This window comes from Plasmodium gallinaceum (genome assembly GCF_900005855.1).
Source record: "Plasmodium gallinaceum strain 8A genome assembly, contig: PGAL8A_v1_10, whole genome shotgun sequence".
Classification (NCBI taxonomy): Eukaryota; Apicomplexa; class Aconoidasida; order Haemosporida; family Plasmodiidae; genus Plasmodium; species Plasmodium gallinaceum.
The window spans coordinates 270,927-295,463 of record NW_021628239.1 but is presented as its reverse complement, the minus strand read 5'-3'; the positions used below and the strand labels follow the sequence as shown (position 1 = coordinate 295,463).

The 24,537-nt window shown below is 18.9% G+C and overlaps 4 protein-coding genes across 4 annotated transcripts; 2 read left to right on the top strand and 2 right to left on the bottom strand.

The window, feature by feature from the left end:
• Positions 1-966: 966 nt before the first annotated feature.
• Positions 967-12,658, top strand: PGAL8A_00007300 (conserved Plasmodium protein, unknown function; the record flags this gene model as incomplete). Its single annotated transcript, XM_028671469.1, has 3 exons — positions 967-1,894; positions 2,019-6,186; positions 6,277-12,658. 3 exons carry the CDS (start codon positions 967-969, stop codon positions 12,656-12,658), a joined length of 11,478 nt encoding a protein of 3,825 aa, XP_028528118.1.
• A 401-nt stretch (positions 12,659-13,059) lies between these two features.
• PGAL8A_00007200 (conserved Plasmodium protein, unknown function) lies at positions 13,060-14,997 on the bottom strand (the record flags this gene model as incomplete). The annotated part of the gene is made up of 1 exon (XM_028671468.1): positions 13,060-14,997. The coding sequence occupies one exon, from the start codon at positions 14,995-14,997 to the stop codon at positions 13,060-13,062; it is 1,938 nt and encodes a 645-aa protein (XP_028528117.1).
• A 1,795-nt stretch (positions 14,998-16,792) lies between these two features.
• Positions 16,793-22,196, top strand: PGAL8A_00007100 (conserved Plasmodium protein, unknown function; the record flags this gene model as incomplete). Its single annotated transcript, XM_028671467.1, has 7 exons — positions 16,793-16,819; positions 16,941-17,008; positions 17,139-21,421; positions 21,565-21,617; positions 21,720-21,818; positions 21,914-22,038; positions 22,151-22,196. 7 exons carry the CDS (start codon positions 16,793-16,795, stop codon positions 22,194-22,196), a joined length of 4,701 nt encoding a protein of 1,566 aa, XP_028528116.1.
• A 293-nt stretch (positions 22,197-22,489) lies between these two features.
• Positions 22,490-24,442, bottom strand: PGAL8A_00007000 (conserved Plasmodium protein, unknown function; the record flags this gene model as incomplete). The annotated part of the gene is made up of 3 exons (XM_028671465.1): positions 22,490-24,070; positions 24,150-24,193; positions 24,364-24,442. 3 exons carry the CDS (start codon positions 24,440-24,442, stop codon positions 22,490-22,492), a joined length of 1,704 nt encoding a protein of 567 aa, XP_028528115.1.
• Positions 24,443-24,537: the final 95 nt, after the last annotated feature.

The following is a 24,537-nucleotide window of genomic DNA, read 5'->3' as shown; positions in this document are numbered from 1 at the left end:
AACAAATACCATCAAATTTATTTTTATATCTACATGTGTATCTTATGCAAAAAGAATACTTCATAAATATATTTTTTTTTTTTTTTTTTTTTTTATATAAGTAAATTTTTTATTGGATATTATTTTTTAAGCTAAAGAAATGTATGTAAAGGAGAATCTTTTATTATAAAAAAAAAAAAAAAAAAAAAAAAAAAAATAATAATGATAATAATAATGCATAAAAAGTATTATGTTCGAAAAGTTATAAAACAAATTCTTATATGTAATATAATTTTAAACTCTAATAATATAAAAAAAAAAGAACATTTAATGAAAATCACAAATGAATAAATATGCATCTATATACTACAAAAATAGAAAAAATTATAATTGGGATATTTTGCAATTTTTTATAAATAGTTTTGTTATTTTGAAAAAAAAAATTTCAAAGAAAAATAAAAGTATAATTTTTAATTTTGTATTATAAAAGAACCTACTTCATATATTAAAAAAAAAAAAAAAATTTTTTTTTTAGATTCTTTAATTTTCTGTCTAAAATAATTAGGTTCTTTATTTAACATAATTAGAAATAAAAAAAAAATTGTAAATTTTCTATAAAGGAACAATTTAATTTTTTTTATAATTTTAATTCTGGTATTAGTTATAAAAAAAAATGAATTTAATTAATAAAATCATATGAGCTATTTAAAAAGAAGAAAAATACGGAAGATCAACAAAATATTTTGTAATTTTATTATTTTTATTTTTTTTTTTAAGTAAAATTTTAAATATATATATTTCCTTCTTTAGTTATATTTGATGTATGTTCTTTTACTTACTTTAATAGTTTTATAAATATTTATTACTATCTTGTCTTATTTTATATTTTTTCTTTTAATTATTTTTGTTTAATTGTTCTACTAAAAAAAAAAAAATATATTACTTTTTTTTTTTTTTTTTATGATGTAATGTAATCTAGAAAAATAGATGGAGAATAATTTTGATAAGTTATTTTCTCATAATAGAGACATCAAAAACATAAAACAATATTGTGAGCAAGGAGATTTAAAATTTGAAAATGAGGAATTAAAAAGAGAAAGAGAAAAAATAAGAAATGATAAGGTATTTATTAGGTGTGTTAAGAATATATGGTTAAATATTTTAAATAAAAAGATGGATGATAAGTTTACAAAAGTTGAATATTTTAAAATTATGTTAAGAATATGTAAAGTTCTAATACCTCAATTTGAAATAAAAGAAATTGTAAAAATAGTAAATGATGAGTGGAATAATGATTCTAAAGGAAAAAAATTTTTAGATTTTTATTCTTTTTTTAATGCTTTTTTTGAATTGTCAGATATATGGACTCCAACTATAAATGCTGAAGATTATGCTCACTTTTTAAAATCATTATTTTATAGAATTACATATATTGAAATAAAAAAAAACAATGGAGAAATTATTAAAAAAAAACCTATGATAATGATACATTTTAGAAGGAAAGAAGAAGAAAAAAGATTGTCATTGTATAATTTATCAAAGAATAATAAAAATGAAATTTCAGAACAAAATAGACTAATAAAAAATATTAAATCTATAAAAAAAATGTCTAGTGAAGTAGAAGAATTAAAAAAAGAATTTACAAAAAGGTTTAGCGAAAATTATCAACTTCAGGAATCATTTTTATATAACCCTGATGAAGAAGAAGAAATTATAGATGAAAATTTATTTGAGAATTTATTAAATAATAGGAATAATAATTCTTATTTACATAGTAGTATAGTATTAATGGATGTAAATGATATCAATCCTTTAGAATATATTGATAGCGATGAAGGAAATAACAACTTAATAGAAAAAAAACGAAAAAATTACAATACCTCAAATGCATTTACACATAATATAGAAAATAATGGTAAAAATATATATATATATATATATATATATATATTAAATATGAAAAATAAAAAATAAGATAAATTTTAGACATATAAAAAATAATATAAATAAAATATTTTATTCTACTTATTATTTTATAGATAAATCAAAAATTAATCAAGAGAAAAAAAAAAATATAAAAATTAAAAAAGTTGGAGAAAATATAGATGAAAAAATTAAAAAAAATAACGGGATTGAAATACATAAAAAAGATGAAAAATATTCTATAAGAAAAAATTATCCTAATTTAAGTAATAATTTAATCCTAACTAGGAATTCATATACTTCATTAAATTTATTAAATGATAAAGTAGAAAAAGATGTAGAAAAAAAAAGAAGGAAAACTGATAGTTCTGTATTAAATGATTTATTAAAAATTAAAGGAGAAGAAAATAAGATTGAATCAAGGAAAAATAATGAAATGAAAAAAAAGGAAAAATCACAATTAGAAAATTCTTTTCTTATTGATGGAATAAGTTTTTCTGAATTCACAAAAGAATGTAAAATAATGGATGCTGATAAATTAAATGAAGAAATTAAGACAGAGGAAAATGAAATATCTGATGATATATTTGTATCAGAAAAAAAACATTTTTTAGAATTAGATAGTTGCATTGACTTTGATGAAAAGACATATAAAAGTGAAAAAAAAAAATTTGATAAAGACGAAGAAAAAAAAAAAAAAGAGGAAGTTAAAAATTTTGAAGAAAAAAAAAAAAGTATTAAAAATGAAAATGAAGAAATTCAAGTAGTGAATAAAAAAAGTAAAAAAATCTCAAAAGAAGAAAAGCTAAATTCTAATAATGAGGAAAATATTTTAGAAAATCAAAAATTGAAAAAAAAAAAAAAAGAAAAAGATATTACACCAAATAAAATAAATGATAACATGATAAATAAAACAAAAGAAAAATTAGCTTTAAAAAATGATGATCAATTAGATGAGGAGTTCAGAAAAAATTTTATAAAAATAGATGAAGATAAAGAAAAAAAAAATAAAATAAAAAATATATGTGATTCTGATGAAGAATATATAGACGCTTTAAAAAATAATTTAAAAGATGATAACATTTGTATAAAAAATGAAACTGATATAAAAAATGATATTAAAAAAAAAAAAAAATTGAATAAGAGCAACAAGAAAGAATTAAGTGATATACCTCATGAAAAGAAAAGTGAAAATGAAAATGAAAATGAAAATGATATAGGTAAAGCAAAAAATTATTTAGAAAATGAAAAAAAAACTTTAGAGAAGCTAGAGCAAAAAGACAAGGGAAAATACAAAAAGTTAAAAAAAAAAATAGATTCAATAAATGACGAGTTAATAAATGATAATAAAGAATTTTTAGAGAACCAAAGTAATATGGAATATAGTTTAAATAGAAATAAAGAAAAAGGAACAAAAACTAGCGATTATACAAGTGATTCCTTTAAAATAAAGAAGTTATCATTTGAAGAATTAGACAAAGGAATGAATAAAGAAACCCTAGAAGAAATAAACAAAGATATGAACAAAATACTAAGTAAGGAAGAAAACGAAATATTAAAAATAGAAAGAAATGAAAAAGTTGATGATGAGAGTAACACTAAATCATTAAAGGAGGACGAAGAAGAAAAAAAAATAAAAGAACAAAAGAAATTGTTAATAACTGTTAAAAATGAAATTTCTGATAAATTGGAATCATATGAACAAAATTTTGATATTTTTGTAAAAAAAATTAAAAGAGTAAGCATTTTAAAAGATGATGAAGATGAAAATATTTCAAACAACGAATATTCAGAAAATAATAATGTAATTAGTAACCTAAAGAACAAAACTAGTGAACTTGAAATAGACAATTTAAATACAAAAAATGTTTTAATTGAAAACTTAGAAATAAAAAAAAATAAAAATGAGAATTTATTTAATGATATGAGTAAAACATTTCATGAAATGAATAAAATATTAAATGATACATTTGTTAAGAATGAAAAAAATATTTTAAGAAAAGAAAATCAAAAAATGTCTTCCAATGAAATATATCAAAAATTAAAATTACCAGATGAATATGAAAATGAAGAAAAAAAGAAATTATATCAAAATAATAACACAATGCATATCATATATAATGATGGTGAAGAAAAAGATATCCTTTATAGGGAAATTAAAGAAAATGATATCCTTTATAGAGAAATTGAAGAAAAGGATATTTTATACGGTGAAAATAGTATAAGAGACAAGTTATGTGATGAAAATGAAGTAATAGGCATGTTATATAATGAAAACAAAACAAAAGATAATTTATTTGATAAAAATAAAATAAATTATGAGTTATATAATGAAAATGAAAGAAAAGATATTTTAATTAATGAAAGTGATAGAAAAGATAAGTTAATTAATGAAAAAGAGGTAAATGATATTTTAATGAATGAAAATGGAAGAAAAGATATTTTAATGAATGAAAATGAAAGAAAAGATAAGACATATTATGAAAATAATATAAAAGATAAGTTATATACGGAAAGAGAAGCATGTTATCAGTTGCAAGTTGAAAATGAAACAAAAAATAAGTTATCATATAATAATAAACTAAAAGGTAATTTGTATAATGAAAATGGAGTAAAAGATAAGTTATATAAGGAAAATGGAGAAATAAATAATTTATATGGTGAAGTTAAAACAATGAATAAATTGCAAGGAGAAAGTGAAGAAAAAAATATTTTAATTGATCATAGTCAATTAAAAAATAAGTTGTATAATGAAAATGAAGTAAAAGATAAATTATGTAATGAAAACAAAATAATAGACAAATTACATAATGAGAATGAATTAGGAAATAAAATATATAAGGAAAATGAGATGAAAGATAAGTTATATAATGAAATTGAAGAAAAAGATAAGATATATAATGAAAATAAAATAAAAGATAAGTTATATAATGAAATTGAAGAGAAAGATAAATTATATAAAGAAAATGAGATGGAAGATAAATTATATAAAGAAAATAAAATAAAAGATAAGATATATAATGAAATTGAAGAAAAAGATAAATTATATAAAGAAAATGAGATGAAAGATAAGTTATATGATGAAATTGAAGAGAAAGATAAATTATATAAAGAAAATGAGATGGAAGATAAATTATATAAAGAAAATGAGATGAAAGATAAGTTATATGATGAAATTGAAGAGAAAGATAAATTATATAAAGAAAATGAGATGAAAGATAAGTTATATGATGAAAATAAAATAAAAGATAAGATATATAATGAAATTGAAGGAAGAAATAAGTTATATAATGAAATTGAAGAAAGAAATAAGTTATATAATGAAGATGAAGGAACAGATAATCTATGTGATGAACATAAAGAAAAACATACGTTATATTATGAAAATGAGGGAAAAGATAAGTTAAATAATAAAAATAAAGTAAATGATATTTTAGTTGAAAAATGTGTCAAGAAAGATATGATATATGACAATAATAAAATAAAAACTAATCTATATAATGAAAATGAAACATCTGATAAGTTACATGATTATAATAAAGAAAAAAATAAATCACATAATAATAACGAAGTAAAAAAAATGTTATATAATGACAATAAAATAAAAAGTTCACTATACGATAAATCAGAGATAAAAGACAGAAGTAAAATATTTGATGAAGACAGTTTGAAAGAAATAAAAATGGATAATGAACCAGAAACTCCAAGGAAAAAAATTAAATTTCTACATGTAGAAGATGAAAATAAAATGAGAAACTTTATAAAAATAAATAAAAAAAGGAAAAGAGAAAATTTTATAATAATATCAAATTCTCATAAAAATATATATAACTTAATAAAAAAATTAAAAGTTGAATTTATTGAACCATCAGTAATATTAAATAGAAATTGGAAAATGGAAAAAGAATTTTTGTCTCCGTTAGGTAAATTAATTAATATAGATCTAGAAAATGGTAATTCTATTGATTTTAAAAAAATTTTAGATCTAACGTTAGAATATATTAATACAATTGTCTCTAAAAACAATGGTTACGTTTTATATTTAAATGAATATTTTATGAAACATTTAGAATATTTTCTCTCAAAATTAAAAAAATTGTCCTCTTTAAATTATATTAATTATATTCATTTTTTAAATATTAATTTTTTAAAAAACGTAAAAAATAATAGAGAAATAAATATTAATAATTTTATACTAAATGATAAAAATTTAATTTTAGAGAATCCATTTAAAGATGCCTTTCCAACATTTTGCATAATTCTTAAAAATTATAGGAACCTAAAGTAAAAATTAATAAATAATAATAAATATGTAAATAAAAGATTTCTTTTTTATAGTAAAATGACTGTAATTAACTTCTTTTATCTTTTCAGTCTTAACTGTGAAGAATCATCTTATATAAAGAAAATTTATGAAAACTTATTGAACCAATATAAAAATAATGTTTCCTATCCATTTGAACTGGTCAAATTAAAAGGAAATGATATTGAATTTAATATTAATAGTCAAAAAAAGAAAACTGAAAATACAAATGAAGAGATAAAAGTTGAAGGTAGTGAAAGCAATGAAGAAGAAAAAAAAAAAAGTATTATCATAGATGAATTCAAAAGTAAAAATGAGGAAGGAAAAGAAGAAAAGGAAGATCAAGAAGATAAAGAGGAAGAGGAAGAGGAAAAAGAAAAAGAAGAAAAAGAAGAAGAAGAAAAAGAAGAAGAAGAAGAAAAAGAAGAAGAAGAAGAAAAAGAAGAAGAAGAAGAAAAAGAAGAAGAAGAAAAAGAAGAAGAAGAAGAAAAAGAAGAAGAAGAAAAAGAAGAAAAGGGAGAAAAAAGGAAACTAGTTAAAGGATACAAAAGAAAAAAAGAAAAAAAAAAAGATGATGAAAATGAATGCGAAGACAAATTCAAAGAGGAAAATATATATAGTGATGAAAAAGAAAATGGGGATAATGATGAATTCTCGGACGAAAATTATTTAAGTATTGATAGTATAGATAAAGATTACCTTGATGAAGTAGAAAACGATCAAAAAAATAGAGAAAAATACCATGAAGATAAAGAAGAAGACAAAGATAATGAAGATGAAAACAGTGAAGAGGAAGACAATGAAGAGGAAGATAATGAAGAGGAGGATAATGAAGAAGAAGACAATGAAGAAGAAGACAATGAAGAGGAAGATAATGAAGAGGAAGATAATGAAGAGGAAGATAATGAAGACAAAGAAAATGAAAAAGAAAACAGTGAAGAGAAAGGTAGTGAAGAGGAAGATAGTGAAGAGGAAAATAGTGAAGAGGAAGACAATGCAGAGGAAAACAATGAAAAGAAAGATAATGAAGAATATAAAGGAAAAAATGAAAAAGAAAATAAGAAAAATATACATTTGTTGAATACAGAGGAAGTTCAATACGACAAATTCAAGGAATACAACCAGAGTAATGACAAAAAAGCTAATACTTACATTATAAATGTCGATAATGTAAGTGAAAAATATTTTGATTTAATGAATAAAGAAATAAATTACATTTATAAATGTTCTAACCCTAAAAAATACTATCAAAATTATTACAAAGACTTAAAAAATTATTACAATGATATAAAGTTTGAAAAGGAAATTTGCTTAATTCTTTCATACTTTAAAAAGTTATTAAAAACAAATAATGAAGACAGTAAAATAGGAAGTGTACAAAATTTTAATGAAGAAATAGAAAATGATGAATCAGAAAAACTAGATGACGTAAGCAGAGGAAAGGTTGAACACATTGTAGAAATAAAGAATTCAAATATTGCAAATGAGAATAACATAAAAATTTTAAATGATGATTTAAAAAATTTAGAAGAAGTGGAAAAGTATTTACTAAATATATTAGTGAAAACATTCGATATAAAAATAATACATATAGATGTAGTTAAAAATACTTCTATTTACAAAGTTTTCTATGTTAATATGATTAAAAATAACTATTCTTATTATTTAAAAAATAACTATTTTCCATATAAATATAATAAAAAAAGTAATAATAAAGAAAAAAACAAATATAATTTTCTATTAATAAATTTAAAACAAAAAGGAGTTTCATCAAAATTAATTATGAATGAAAAAAATGATCATAAGGATGCACAATATAAAAAAGTGAATAATCAGGATCTAAGAAAAAGTAAAGGAGAATTGAAAACAGAAAAAAAAAACAACGAAATTTATGAAAAAAGTGATTTCAATATGAAAGAGGAAGCTTTGGAAAATAAAAATATAAATAAATATTATAGATATTGGAGTAATTATTATAAATATTGTCCCGTTTCCTACATAAATGAAAGTAAATTAATAAAAGGAGATAAAAATTTTACAGTCATTTATAAAAATAAAGTGTATATGTTAGAAACATATGAAAAAATGAATGAGTTTTTGAAGTACCCAAAATTTTATTCTAGTCAAAAAATAAAAGAATCAGTAAGTTTTTGTATGGTCATTTATTTTCCAAATAATGATATAAAAAACAAAATTTTTAACTTGCTTAAATCTTATGATAAAATAATACATATTGATATGGATGAATATTTTAAATCTGTTTTTGAAAAAATTAATGAAGACGAAGAAGATTTCAATTTTCATTTATTTGAAGCTAATCGTTTGCTTGAAGGTAAAATGATTTCTTCCTTATTTATGGTTAGATATATATGTAAGAAAATGAATAAAATCCACAATTTTAATGTGTATATCTTGAGAGAGATTATATTATTCTTAAATGAGTTCCGAAAAAATTTTGAAAATTTACTTAATAATAGATTTGATGCTTCACTAAAAAAGAAAAATTCTGTGGAAAATATTTATGAAGAAAAAAAAATAAAAAAAAAACATTTTGACCTTATAATAAAAATTAAATCTCTTTATAATCTATTAATGATTAAAAGGAATGATGAAGAAGAGATTAATTTTAAAAACATAATTAGTGAACTTTTTATTGCACAAAGCTTAGAGAGTGCAAATGAAATAATAAGTAAATTAATTAGTTTAATTGATAAATTATTTTATATAGAAAATGAAAAATGTAAAATTCAAATTGAAGATGATAATATTAAAAAAAAAGAAAACAGTTTAGAGAAGTTTGAAGGTAATAATAATGAAACAAACAAAGTTTTATGTAGCGAAAGTGTTGTATCTACATATTCAAATAACAATTTTATCATAAGTGGATTACCATTAAATAATAAAATTTTTTCTCATTTAAAAAAAATGAATATTGAAGTTGGTTACATTATTGCATTTAATATTAATAATAAAAAGACAAAAATTATTGAGAATTTCGAATATAATATTTCACAGACCGTTGAGAGCAATTTAAATAGTTTTAATAATTGTAACTATATGTGTTTATACAACAGAAACTATAAAAGAAAGATAGAAAAATTAAAAAAAGAAAATTATAATATTCACTTCATAAATATTAATAATAACATTTATAATTATTTAAACGAAATAAGAAAAATCATAAACCCATTTTTTCATTCTTATATTAATTATAATTCTATATTAGATGATAATATATTAATTTCTAAGCTGAATAATGGTTATACTAATGTATATTGTCCATACATTTTAAAAAAACATAATTGGTTATATAAATGTAGGCAGAATATCAAACTAATTCATGATGAAAAAGTACATTATTTGTCAAATGCTTATAATGCCTTTTTATTTAATCAGAATATTAGATTTTATTTACATAATTATAATGTACCTCCATTAAGAATTTTATTACTAAATGATAAAAATTGTAATTTCAAAGATGAAATTAACAGTATTACATGTAAATTTTTTCTAAAATATATAGATATAGAACATGAATTTATAAAAAATTTTAAATATGTATGTATATATATAATAAAATATATATATGTTTTTAAAATATGTAAATATAATGGTGAAGAAGAATATTTAAATAAAATTTCATTAGATACTTTAGCTCAATTTAACTTTCAAAAAATAATTTATTTAAATAATGAAGATGTATTATTTCTAGAAAATAATATTAATAAAGTTAAAATAACTGAAGATAATAAAATTTTTGAGGAAGAAAAAATATATGATATAATATTTTCTCTTATTAAACCATATAATTTGATTTTAAACATAGCAAAAATCTTGACAGTACGATTTATATTACACGAAAATTTAGAGAATTGTGTGATCAAATTTAATTACACAAAAAAAAGCATTTTTAAAATATTGGATAGAGAAAACCTAAAAGAAATTTTAAGAACAAATAGAGATATTTTGCTTTGTAAATCTAATGGACAAAAAAATATGTCAAATAAAGATTTTTCTGAACAAGGTAAAATAAATGATCAAGAACACAATCATATAAGTTCAAAAGATTCATTATATGTAAAAAATGAAGATGATGATAAAAACTCAAAAAGCAGCAGAAATAATTTTAATCATAAAATGAATACTGAAGAAATTATTTATAATAAAAATAATAATAACGAAATACAATATAGTGAAGATAATTCTGATGAAAGCAGTTCTAATGAGAACGAGTCATCAAATAATTCTGATAATTATTTTTGCTACAGTAAAAATACTATAAAAATAAAAGATGTCGAAAAAATATTTTTAAGGAAAAATGAGAAAAAAATACTTTATAGTAAGTATAAATTTTTAGAGGAAAAATTATTAAATTCATTTGTAAAAATTTTAAAATATTCATTTCGTATACCTGAGCATATAATTTATTTAAAATGCAAAACTCAAGAGTCATGGAAAAAATCCGAATTTTATAAATTAGAAAAAAGTATAATTGTAGAAGAAAGTAAGAAGAAGAAGTATTTGGATGAAATAAGGAAAGTTTCAAAGAAAAACAAAAAAATTATTAATTATTTAAAAAATTATACTAATATATGGAATATTAATGTAAGCAAAATGCATATGAAATCTGTGAAAGCATTAATAGAAGATAAATTAAATCAAATTTTGCAATACAGAAATAATTTATTTCTTCAATTAAATATAAAAAAAATTGATAAAATGTGGGCAGAATTTTTAAAAAATAATAATTATGCAAAATTATCAAGTTTTTATTTTTATTCTCCTGTTGACACTGATAATATTGTAGATATAGACACAAATTTCATAGTTCTATATAATTCATTTTTATTCTATTTTAGAACAGAAGAAGAATTAAATAAATTTTCTAGGAAGCCACTTTATTATTTAACGCAGATGAAGCCAGACCCTTCTTTTGTTCTTCCTTTTATATTTATATACTCTAATATGAATGTAGAAAATGTGTGTGAAGAATTAATGAAAAATACCAAATGTAAAATAATTAATAAACAAAATTTAATATCATTTGGTTATCAAATAAGTAAATATAAGGAAGTAATTGAAAATAAGAATATAAATGATAACGTATTAATGGATTTGTTGTATATAAGGTTGAATCAGTATGACGTTTTATCACATGGTTGTATCTTATATAACTTTCCTTATAACAGAAATCAGTTAAATACGATTTTAAAAAGTAAAAAAATTCCACATTTAATTTTTATAATTAAACAAAAATTTATTGATAAAAATGAAAAATTGAGTGGTGAAAATATTTCAGTATTGAATAAATATAATCATATTGTGTCGAATGATGAAATTAATGCAGATAAAAGTTTCCTATCAGAGAATAATGACAATAATGAAATAGTTCATAATTTTTATGCTTTTATAAATAATATAGAAGAAAAATTTAAAAAATATAATAATATTATTAATGTTGAGTACACAAATATATGGAAAATGAAATATCAAATAATTAACAATATAGAAGAACGAATAAAAAGCTATCAGAGATATAATAGATATAAATATAATAATAAAACTGCATACTTTAAAGGATTTAATATATATGAAAAAGAAAATTATGAACATGAAATAAAATTTAATAACTATTGCTTAGTTACGTATAAAAATAAAAATGTTTTACTTAAATGCAACATATTTGATAATTATACTGTATATCACAATAATTCTTTTTATTTAGTTAGTAACTATGAGGATGTTTTAAATTTTGAAAAAGATCCTAATGAATACATAAACTTAGAGTTGCCATTTGCAAAATTTGAGAAAATTAATGAAATAAATGTAAATATTCAAGTAGAAAATGATGGTTTTTGCTTGGTTAGCTTAGTTGATGAACAAAATTTTGTTAAAGGAGATAAAAAATATTGCATAAAATATGAAAATAAATTTTATTTGTTTCAGAGTGAAGAAAAAATGCAAAAATTTATTAATTATTATAATAATTATTTAAATAGTCAAAATATATTTGATATAATTATTGAAAAAATGAAAAACAAAAATGATGTCAATACATTAATTTATTTAAAAACTTATTTGTATGAAGTTTTATGTCAAGCCTTATATGAGTTAGGAAAACATAGACCACTTTATCCTGGTTTAAGCATAAAATTAAGTGCAATAAAATTTTTAGCCTTTTTCTTTTACAAAGAAAATAAATTATTTTCAATTCCTCTGAGAAAAAAGTATCAAAGTACTTTTCAAGATTTCTTAACTGATTGTGAAATACCAATTACTATACAAAAATTAAAAGAAAAATTTGAAAAAAATTGTGTAAATAATAATCAAAGCATAAAAAAGCCTACTAATAATTGGACAAAAAGGGACATTGAAAAATATGAAAAATATATAAGCTTATATGATAATATAATTTATTCTCAAAATAAAACAAATAATAACAGATCTACTTAAAAATATAAAAACCATACATTACATTTTAAAACACTGTTCAGTGATGTATTGTCTTTATAAAATTTAAATGTTCAAAGTAATATTTAATAAAAAAAAAAAAATGAAAATTTACCTATTTATAATTTCTGCAAAAAAAATAATTATCAGGATGTTTACATTTAATTTTAAATTTGCAACGTATCAAAAGAAAAATTATAAAATTAAAATTTTCACTAATGAAAAAATTATGAATAAAGATAAATCTTAAAAAAAAAATATTGTAAATTTTGATATACATTGTTTATTTAAAATTTCTTTTTATATGAGAGCATACCTTTTTTTTTTACTTGTAATTTAATTTTTTTTATATATTGTATAAAATTTTCCTTTTACAAAAACATATTTTTTTCTTCATTATTGTTTTATATTTCTGACTTTGACATTCCATATTCTGAAAATGTACCAAATCCTTTCATATCAAATAAAATTGTTTCATTCCTTTTAAAAGATAAAATTTGTTCGTTTTCAAAAAGTGTAGAAAATAAATTATTTTCCATTAAATATTTATATGCTTTTAAACCATACAATTCAATGATATTTCCTTTAAAAAAAATTATATCATATGTACCTTTATTTTTTTGAAATGATTTTAGGCAAAAGTCTATTGGTTTTCCATATGTAATAATATTATTTAAGGAAACAATTTGATCCCCATGATGAAAATTTTTTTTACTAGCTTTACTTCCTTCGATTACATAAGATATGAAGCAACCACCTATTGAATCTGGATTTTTGTTGATTACTACTCCAATGTTTTTTTTAATTACAACATTTACATGACTGTTCATATTTTCTTTTAATAAATCAACATTTTTTAAAGCTTTCTGAGTTAAATTATTTAACTCTTGAACTATTTCATCAAAGTTTTCTCCTTTAGTATCTTTATAACCCAAATATATTGCTATATCATAAAAGTTTTTGGCTTGCCAAAATTTTCTATAACTTCTATATGAATCTCCTAAACATTTCCAAGCTACACAATATTTTGGTTCATACTTAATTGATTTGAGAGCAAAATGAAAAGCACCCTGTATATCATTTGTGTAAAAAGACAAAATAGATATATTTGAGCATAAGTTTGATAAAAAATAACCATAATATTTACAAGGAAGCATATTATATGCTAGTTTTAAATCATGGAGAGTTTGTTCATAATTTTGCTTGTATATATTTTCGGTACATTTTTCTATTAATTTAAGAGATGATTCAATGCTCATTTGTAGATTCTTTTTTGATACATTTGTGACGCTCCTTTCTTTTTTATATTTTTCCATTTCTTTTCTTGAATTTTTATTTAAATATGCACTATATTTATTTTCTTTCTTGTAATAAAATTTATCAATTTTATCATGAAGTATTTTTTTTAACTTGTTAAAAAAATCAATTAGATCATTAAATGAGGAAACCACAGTTTTAAAATTATAATCTTTGCTGCAATACGATGCATAAATTTCTTTTTCTTTGGAATCTGTAAAGGATTCAATATTCAATTGAAAAAATTCAATAAATATGTTATCCATGCAGGGATGGAATAAATAATATAGCTTATCTTTCATCATTTCACATTGTATTTTATTTTGTTCAGATGAGTAAAAATTAATATTTATTATTTCTTTATTTATGTTTTTTAAGTTATTTTCTTCATTATCTAAACCTATAATATCATTATTTTCTTTTATATTTTCATTATTTATTTCTGCAACATTCTTTTTTATTTCTTCTAAATTCTCTCTTTTTTCATTTTGATTTGTTTTCTCCAATATGTCCATATTCTTTGTGTAAGAATTGTCACTTTCATCTTTCATAGAAATATAATCAGAACTAGAGTTATTATATGTTTCTTCTTCATGTTCTTTATATTTTTCTATAGTATTAGGTTGATTGAATGTTGTTTTTCCAAAATATTTTTTAGCATCATCATCATCGTAGTTTAAATAATCGTTTTCATCTAATTCATCTTCGTATATATCAAAAGAATCTTCTTGTTCTTCTTCACTTGGTATATAAGGGTCAGGTGGAAATTTCTTTTTTTTTTTCTCTAAGTGGTCAAAAGGATACAAATAGCCTGACTCAAGTAAATCTTTTTCTTTTTTACTTTTATAAAAGATCTTATAATTTTTCTTTTTTATATTATTATTAAATGCATCATTTTTGTAGAGAAAGGACCGTTTTCCAATATTTATTCTTTTAGTTTTTCTATTTGTTGAAACCAAATCTTTTTTATATATATAATGTAATTTTAAACATAAATTAAAACGGAAAAATAAATAAATAAAAATTAAAACTAATGAGTTACTCATTAAAATGTATAGATATTTCAATATTCCTAAACATATATATATATATACATATATATTTCAAATCTTATAAAAAATTTCTGTTTTTACATATAAGAAATAAATTTAAAAAATGTTCAACAATATTAAATATTTTTTATATAATGTAATTATTTACCATAGCTTAATTAACGTTTATTGTTCAAACAGAAGATGAAGGAATATATTTTCTATATTTTAAAAGAAAGTTTTTTTTTTTTTTCCTTGAAATACAGTCACCATATTTGTAATAATCAAGAAAAAAAAATAATTAGTTAAATATGTATTAAGATTTAATTATATGATAAATTTTATATATATTATTATTAAAGTATCATAAAAAATAAGTCGCTAAAAATTAGTAATTGCTCAGTACATATTTAAATTTAAATTGTTTTATATTTTTAAAAAGTGATAATATCTTTTTTAAAATGTGTAAATCATTAAAAAAAAAGATTTATAACAATTTTTTTTTTTTTTTTTTTTTTTGTTATTTTTTTTAAGTATACAATTAATTTATTGTTTTATTTTTTTTTTTGTGTTTAATTATTTAATGCATGAAAAATAAGTATTCTAAAAATGTATTGTGTTTCTTTCATGATAGAGTTATATTCATTTTATATGAAAAGAAAAGAAAAATAAATTTTCCTTTTTTATTAATATTTTTTTTGTGGTTTATTAATCATTAGAAGTCATAAATTTAAATGATTCACATACAAATATTGTTTAGAAAAAATATAATATTTTCATTTATTTTTTTTTTTTTTTTTTGGAACAAAGAATTTTTAAAATATTTTTACTTTAACATTGTATGTGCAATAGAGAATTTTTTTTTCAAAATTAATAAAAAAAGTATTAGTATATTTTAAATATTAATAAGTAAAAGAATAACAAAATTAAACAGAAAATGAAAAATTTTATAGAAAAATACTTCATAATATGAAATACATTGCATATTTATTTAAAAGAAAATTTTAGTTAGTAACACACAAAAAAAAAAAAAAAAAAAAAAATATATGTATCTTTAATTATTGCAATTATTTTTTTGTTATTTATGTCATAAAATAATTTTTATTTTATTTAATAAGATAATAAAAAACAAAAAAAGAAATTTCAAAGATAATATAATTATATTTAAAAAAAAAAGAAAATTTTTAATAAAATGCATAATTTTTTTTTTGTTTTAAGTTCTTTAAAATTGCAAAGCTTTTAAAATATTGATAATTTTATTATACTTAAATAATTTGTTATTTAATATGTATACATTTTTTTTTTTTTTTTTTTTTTATTTAAAGTGATATATTTGAATTAAAAAGAAAATGAAATAAAATAGCAATAAAATAATTATTTTATTTAAATCAAAAATTAGAAAATATGTAAAAAAATATAATATATGCATCAAAAAATATATTAAAACATATATTAAAAATATATTTATAGCCTATTTTGATTAAGATAAATATTTCTTTGGAAAAAGAAAATACCGACAAAAAAAAAAAAAAAAAAAAAAAAAAAAAAGAGTGATCCATTTTTTCATATGAAATTTCTTATTAAATTCTTATTAAAAAAAATATATTTTTTTTTTTTAAGTTTATATAATTAAATATTTAAAATAAATTTTTGTATATTATCTTAGAATTTTTAAAATTTCAGAAATTTAGTTGTTTTAAACATTTAAATATTTTATTATTACGTATATTAAGTTGTTCGTTTTCTATTGCAATTTATTTTTTATATTTAATTTTATATAAGAAAAATAAAAAAAATATATTTTTTAATTATGAATAATGACCAGAAAAGTGATTTTGTAAGTAAAAACAAGAAAATATGTACATTTTTTAAAAAAGACATAAATTAATTTTTTTTTCTATTTCATTAAATTTATACAATTAAATATATGGAAAATATATATTTTTTTTTTTCTTTAGAGACTTGATCAATCAACAATTAGTAATGGATTATTTACCGTAATAGAACGAAAACCTCTTTCTTCGCTGTAAGTACTAAAATAAATTAATAAATAAATAAATAAATATAAAGAAAACCTGAATACAATTAAAAATCTATGATATATTATAGTATATGTACATATATACATTTTTCTTTTTTTTTTTTTTTTTTTGAAGAGAAAACAATGATAGTTTAAATATAAGTAATTTAAGTGATCCCTTAAATGTTTCTATTGATTGTTTATCAAAAAAGAAAGAAGATAATACTACTAATGACAATATTTGTGAAATTTATAGATTAAATAGCTCACAAATTTTAAATGATAATTTAGATAATACAGTTAGTAGAATAAGTTACGTTGATGATGATGTTTCATCATTTTATGATTCAGAAAAAGAAGAAGAACTTTATTTTGATAATGATATTTCTACACTCGGTTCTTGTTATTCCTTTTCAAGTACTATGAAAAATTGCAAAAAGAAAAAATTAAGAAATAGTGTTTATAATAGTTCAAGTTATAAAAATATAGAATATGAAGAAAGTAGTGAAAATAATTCTCCTTTTAATAAGTCAAAAGATAAAGAATTAAATAATGAATGTAATTTAGAAGAAGCATATATAAAAGAAAATTATAATGATAATAAAAAATGTTTTAGTAATTTAAGTTTTCCAGATGATTTAAAAAATAAAAAAGATGATATATCTGAATGTAAAAATAGTGAATTGTCAAATGAAGAATTATTAAATTCAAACAATAATAATGAAAAAGCTATTCGATTGAATAAAAATATATATAGAATAGTTAATATAAATAAATCTGATAAAGATAATAAGGAAAATTTTATAAGAAGAATAACACAAATAAGAAAAAGTATGATAAAAGAAAAAAGTTGTGAAGATGATCAAAATGAATCAAAATTAAATGATTTATGTAATAAAGAAAATGAATCAAATGTAATATTTGATAAAGAATCAAAAAATTATAAAAATTATAACAGATTCAGTGAAGGATATAATTTAAAGAAGTATAACAATTTATCTAGGTATAACAGTGATAAAAAAATAAAATATAAAGAATTAAATCATGAAGGAGAAGACTCCTATTTTGAGGAAGATTTTGATGAATTTAATGGTTCTTCAAAGGATAATTTATACTATGACTATGTTCGTAAAAATAAAAAAGAAGGCAATAAGCAATTTAAAAATGATATATTAAAAGTAAGGAATGAAGATTTTCATAAAAATAGAAGAAATAATTATGGAGAAACAGATTATAACATAAATGAAAATATATATTATAAATATATTCATAATAAGAACAATAGATTAAAAGAATTTGATAAAGATAATAATATTGAAAATAATAGGCGCATATTAAAAAACTTAAATAATTCCTATAGCGATGAAAAAGAATTATATGAAGAAAATGATGAAAATTTGAATAATATGAGATATAAAAACAAATTTCATAATGATTATGAAGAATATTATGATAATAAAAAACAAGATGACTATTATTCCAATGCACGAATAAAAAGATACAGTTCATTTGATACAAATATCAATGCAAAAAAGTATTCAGATGATTATTTACATAATCCTGGAAATAAATATATAAAAAATAAACATTGTATAAATAAAAAAGATCACTATTATAATTTAAATAATGCATATAGAGAGGAAGATGATAATAAAAACTATTATAATAATATTTATAACAATTTAACAGATGATGAACATAAAAGTAACGAATTTGTTTATAATAATAAAGATTCTAAAACTAAAAATATAATGAAGAATGAAATAAATGTAAATGAACAAATGAAAAAGACAAAATATATTTATAAGAATAACAACGATAATCATGTAGTTCCTGGTGATAAAATATATAGAAGTGAAGATATTTATGAAAATGAAGAAAGAAATAACTATTTTAAAACTTTTCCAAATAAAAGTTATAAGAAAGTCGATGGTGAAGATATGTATATTAATAATGATAGAATTAAAAATGATGAAAATAATATAAATGACATGTATAGGAATGATAGATATATATCATCTAATAAAAAATTTGAAAATGATTATTCTATGTATGAAAAAAAATATATAGATGACAAACAAAATGATGAAGGTATAAAAATGAAAAAAAATGCTATTTTTAAGAATATAGAAGAAAAAAAAATGTTTTATAAAAATAATTTTATAGAATATAATAATAACAATTACGGAATAGAAAATAATGGAAAAAATAAAATTTCTTATGGAAATATTAACGAAATTTCAGATAAAAATGATATAAATAATAACCTCGAAGAAAAAGAGTTGTTTTATTATAAAGAAAGAAACAATATATTAAATAATAATGAAAATAAAAAAAAAAAAATATATATAGATGATTATTATATTGATAAAAATGATTATAACGATAAATGTGAAAACAAAAATAATAAATATTCTTCCATTATGAATAATAAATATAAAAATGATTCATATATGTATAATAATGATGACGATTATTATAACCGAAAATATTCTCAATTGAAATCAAATGATCATATAAATCCCAATTATAAAAGTATTAATTATGAATATAATAATAAATCAAATAATATTTATAACCGTATGAACGAAAGAAATAATTATGATGATACAAATTATCATAAAAATGAAATACATTTTCATCAAAATTCTGTTGATTATTTAAACAAAAAAGATATTTATGATCAATATGAAAACATTGATGAACAACATAATATGTATAATAAGATGAATATACATAATAATTATAATGTAAAAAATACATATTTTAATGAAAATCAAGATCAAGAAAATATATATTTAAACAAAATGAATATTAATCTTAATTCAGAAATGATGAATTTTAATGAATTTTCTGACAATAAAAATAATATAAAAAATTTGAATGAAAATCAACTAGACATAAATGATGAAAAAAAAAGAGAGGAAAATAATCATGGAAATGTTACTTCTAGTGGAGAAAAGAAAGAAGAGGAAAATTCAAAAATTTCTATAAATGCAAATAAGAATAACGAAATTGGTATAATAGAAAATAATGAGGAAAAGGAAAAATTAAATGATTTTTCTAATGATAATGATTTACAAAAAGAGAATCTAAATAAAACAAGTATAGTAAATAATAATTTATCAAATAATATAGCACAAAATATTACTACAACTAATAATATAGATCTCTTAAATAAACAAAATAAAGATCAACCACCTGTAAAGAAAAAAAGAGGACGACCGAAATTAAAAAAAACACCTCCAGAAGAACTGCAATCAAATGAAAATAATAATAATAATAATAATAATAATAATAATAATAATAATAATAATAATAATAATATACTATCATATCAACCAGGAAATCAAAATATACAAACAAATAATTTTAATAACTTAAATAATAATGTAGTGAATGATTTGAATAATCCATTATATAATAATGTGAATTCAGTAATTAATCCTACATATAATACACAAATACCTCATACCATAAATACTCATTTAAATCAACCTTTAGATCAATTAAATCAGCAAATAAATCAAGCATTAGGTCAACCTTTAAATTATCAATTAGCCCCACCTCCCCCTCAGGCATTAAGTCATCAGTTAACTGATCCATTAAGTCAGTTAAATAAACCATTAGTTCAACCATTAAATCAGCAAATAAATCAACAATTAAATTCCCAATTAGATCAACAAATGTCACATCAAATTAATCATGCATTAAATCAACAATTAAATATTCCATTAAATCAGCAAATAAATCAACAATTAGGTCATCCATTAAATACTCAGTTGGATCAACAAATTAATAATCCGATAAATCAACAATTAAACCATCCTTTAAATCAGCAAATAAATTCTCAGTTAGACCAACAAATGAATCAACAATTAAATATGAATTTAAATCCATCATATAATCATCATCATATTTATAATAATAATAATGTGAATAAGCATATGAATCCATCCCTATATGTAATTCAAAATAGGATGAATAATAATTTTAAAGGAAATATAAATGAAGAACAATTTGCTCCTATGTATAATAATTATGATAAAGAAATAACGAATCATGTTGAATCTAATTATTATTATAGAAATATGGATAAACTGAAAAATAATAAAGACGATTTCTCTTATGAAGGAGAAGAAGAATTTAATAAAAATAATAAAAGAAATGCTAGATCAACAACAAGTGAATCAGAAGAAAAAGATTCAGAGAGAGAATTTAAAAAAGTTCATAAGAAAAGAGGAAGAAGAAGAAAAAAGGATATAGAACAAAATGAAAATAAATCAAATAATAATATTGAAAATAAATCATCTTCAGATTTTTATAAAAACAATATAAATAATAATTTGAAAAATGAATTAAAAACAGATCCAGGATACTCTACTTTTGTTGATGAAAATAACAAAACTGTTTCTTACAGTAAAAGAAAAAAATTAAAGAAATATATAATTTTTTTTTTTCATTTTAAAAAAAATAAAATAAAGAAAATTAAAAAAAAAATTTTTTTAAATAATATAGATATTTTTCATTTTATTTATTTTTATTTATTCTTTTCTTCATAGGGGTGTCTTATCATCCTGCTGATGCTGTGTGGGAAAAAATATCAGGTGTTAAGGTAACAACTTATAAAAATTTTTTATTATTCTAAATAAATCAAATTATTTATTATATCCATATTATTTTATTTTATTTTATTTTATTTTTTTTTTTTTCAAAGTTTGGTCCGATGATATTAACAGCTCAAAGTAGAACAACAAATGTAATTTTATCAAAAAAAAGATCTATTGAATTAGGGAATATTTTACATAATTTAATAGTAAATTTTTAAAAATGAAATATTTTTATATTATTATTTACAATGTTTTATCTTTATTTTCATTTTATTATTATTTTTTTTTTTTTTTAACACAGTACGGTTATATATATAAAGGAGACAATGTTAGATTGACAATAGGGAAAGAATCAAAAAATGTAAAAAGTGGTTCTCCTTTTTTTTTGCCAAGTTTTATGGATTGCAGCATACATAATGATGATGAGTTAGTTTTTTTTTTTTTTTTTTTTTTAATAATATCTTATATTTTTCTTATTTACATTTTTTTATATATAAAAACATGCAATTTACAATTTTTTTTTTCTCTTTTTTTACAGATCAGGATCTGCTAAAATATTTTTATGTTTTGTTTACCTAAATTAATTTTATTTTAATATTTTTTTTTTATATTCTTTTTTTTCTTTTAATCATTTTTTTCGAAAGTGTGTTTTTTTATGTTGTTTTAAATTACCAAAAAAAAAAAAAAAAAGAAAAATGTATTCTTAAAGAATCTAATGTGTATAAAGGATTTTTAAATAGAAAAAAAAAAAAAAAAAAAAAAATGATTTTTTGATTAATATTAATATATATTTTTTTATTAATGAACAAAAAAAAAAAAAAAATATAGATAATCTAATTTTAAAAAATGTTTCTACTTTAAAAAAAAAAAAAAAAAGCTACATAAGATTAATTAATATATTATTTCTTATATAAGAACAGGAATAATAATACTTAATGTTATTTTGAGATCTAAATAACGTAAATCTTATTAGTTTTTTATTCTTAATTTTATTTATTAATTCTATTTCTATAATAAAGTCAAAAGAATTATAAATGGAATATGGAACAAGTGGCTTTCTGATATTTTCTTTAACATTGTCAAACATATTTTTTTCACTATTTATTGTTTTATAATCATTTTCCCCATTGTAGTTTATAGTATTACCGACACATGTATTGATTGAGTTATCAGAATTTTCACTATGATGTTCATATTCACATTCTTCACATGACTCATTTACACTTAAGACTTCGCTACTTGTACTATTTTCTATGTTAATATAATTTTTATTTTCATATTTATTATTCTTTATTTTATTTTTTTTTTTACTTAAATAATTTTCTTCATCTTCATTATAACTAAAGGAGTGTTCCTCGTTAACATTACTATATTCATTTCTATTACTAAAGGTTGTATATGTTTTTTTTTTTTTTGTATTTTTATCATATTCTTTGAAAACTTTTTGTATTTTTTTATGCTCTTCTATCTTTTGTTCTTTATAATTTATTTTATTATTAGTAATATCTAATGTTTCATTTTTCGCATTGTCAAAAATTAATATAGATATATTTAAAATAATTGAAAGGGTTTTTAATTCTCTAACTAAATAAAAGTAAGAACAAGAATTAATAATGTTTAAATTTTTTATTAAATCTGTAAAATTGAATATTCCTATTGATATTAAATTATTAAATTCATTTTTAAGGCCATTTTTAGAATTTTTATTTTTTAAAATAGTATTCTTTATAAGTAATAAAAAAGAAATAAGCTCATTAATATTTTGAACTCTAAAAATATAAAAGTTACGAAGAATATCACTTAATAAGAAATCTTTCTTTTGTTGTTTTATTTTTGCCATTATAATATTATGAATAATTGTTATATCATTAATATAACTGAAATAAATGTATACAATACTCGAATTTTTATTACTATTTATAATGATATCATACAATAAATTCACTAAAACAATTTTATTTATATTTATTTTATCTCCATAAAATAAATATATTTTAGAACTTTCTATACCCCCACATAATAAGTTATTTAATGAAGCATTTTCTGTTTTATATATTTTATGATTTTTTAAATTTTTTTTCATAAAGTTTGAATATAATAAAAATTTTTGTCCTAATTTCTCTTTGTATATATTATCATTTTGGTTAGTACTTTTCTTATTCTTAAATATTGCATCATTGTTATTACAAGAAATGATTTTCGTTATATTATTTTTTCTATTATTTATCAAATCATAATCATTGGTTGATTCAAAAGAGGATAAATGTGAAGAAGAATTATAACTTGAAAAATCAGAGCTGCTATTGATATAATAATTTTCTTTATCACTATATGAATAAAGATTATTAGAAAATATTAGTGGATTAATGATTGCATTTTCCTCCCTTTCATTTTCATCTTTTATACCTAATTCATTTAAGTGACATTTAAATATTTCTTCTTGTATTAAATTAATCTCCTATAATCAAAAATAAATTATAGAAAAATATACATTATAAAAAGGAAATAACAAAAAAACAAATAATTAAAAAACCAACTTTTACAGAATTATTTTCTAAATAATTTGTACTTAACTTTTCAACTAACAAAACAAAAAGAAAAAAAAAGAATATATATATGTATATCTAATTGGATATTATAGGAATTAAAAAAATAAATATAAGGAATATACATTATATTCAAGTTAATATATTTTTAATATATCCAATAATATTTCTAATTTTTTTAAACTTTTTTATAAAAAAAAAATACTTGTGCTTATATTCTTAGCATATAACTTTTTTTTAATATTTTCTGGTATATTTAAATATTCTATATCAGTTTTCTCCATTGTTGTAAATTACTAACAGTATAACAGTATTTTTTTTTTTTTTTTTAATTTCTCAATTTTCTTCTACTTTATAAGAGAATAAACTAATATTCATA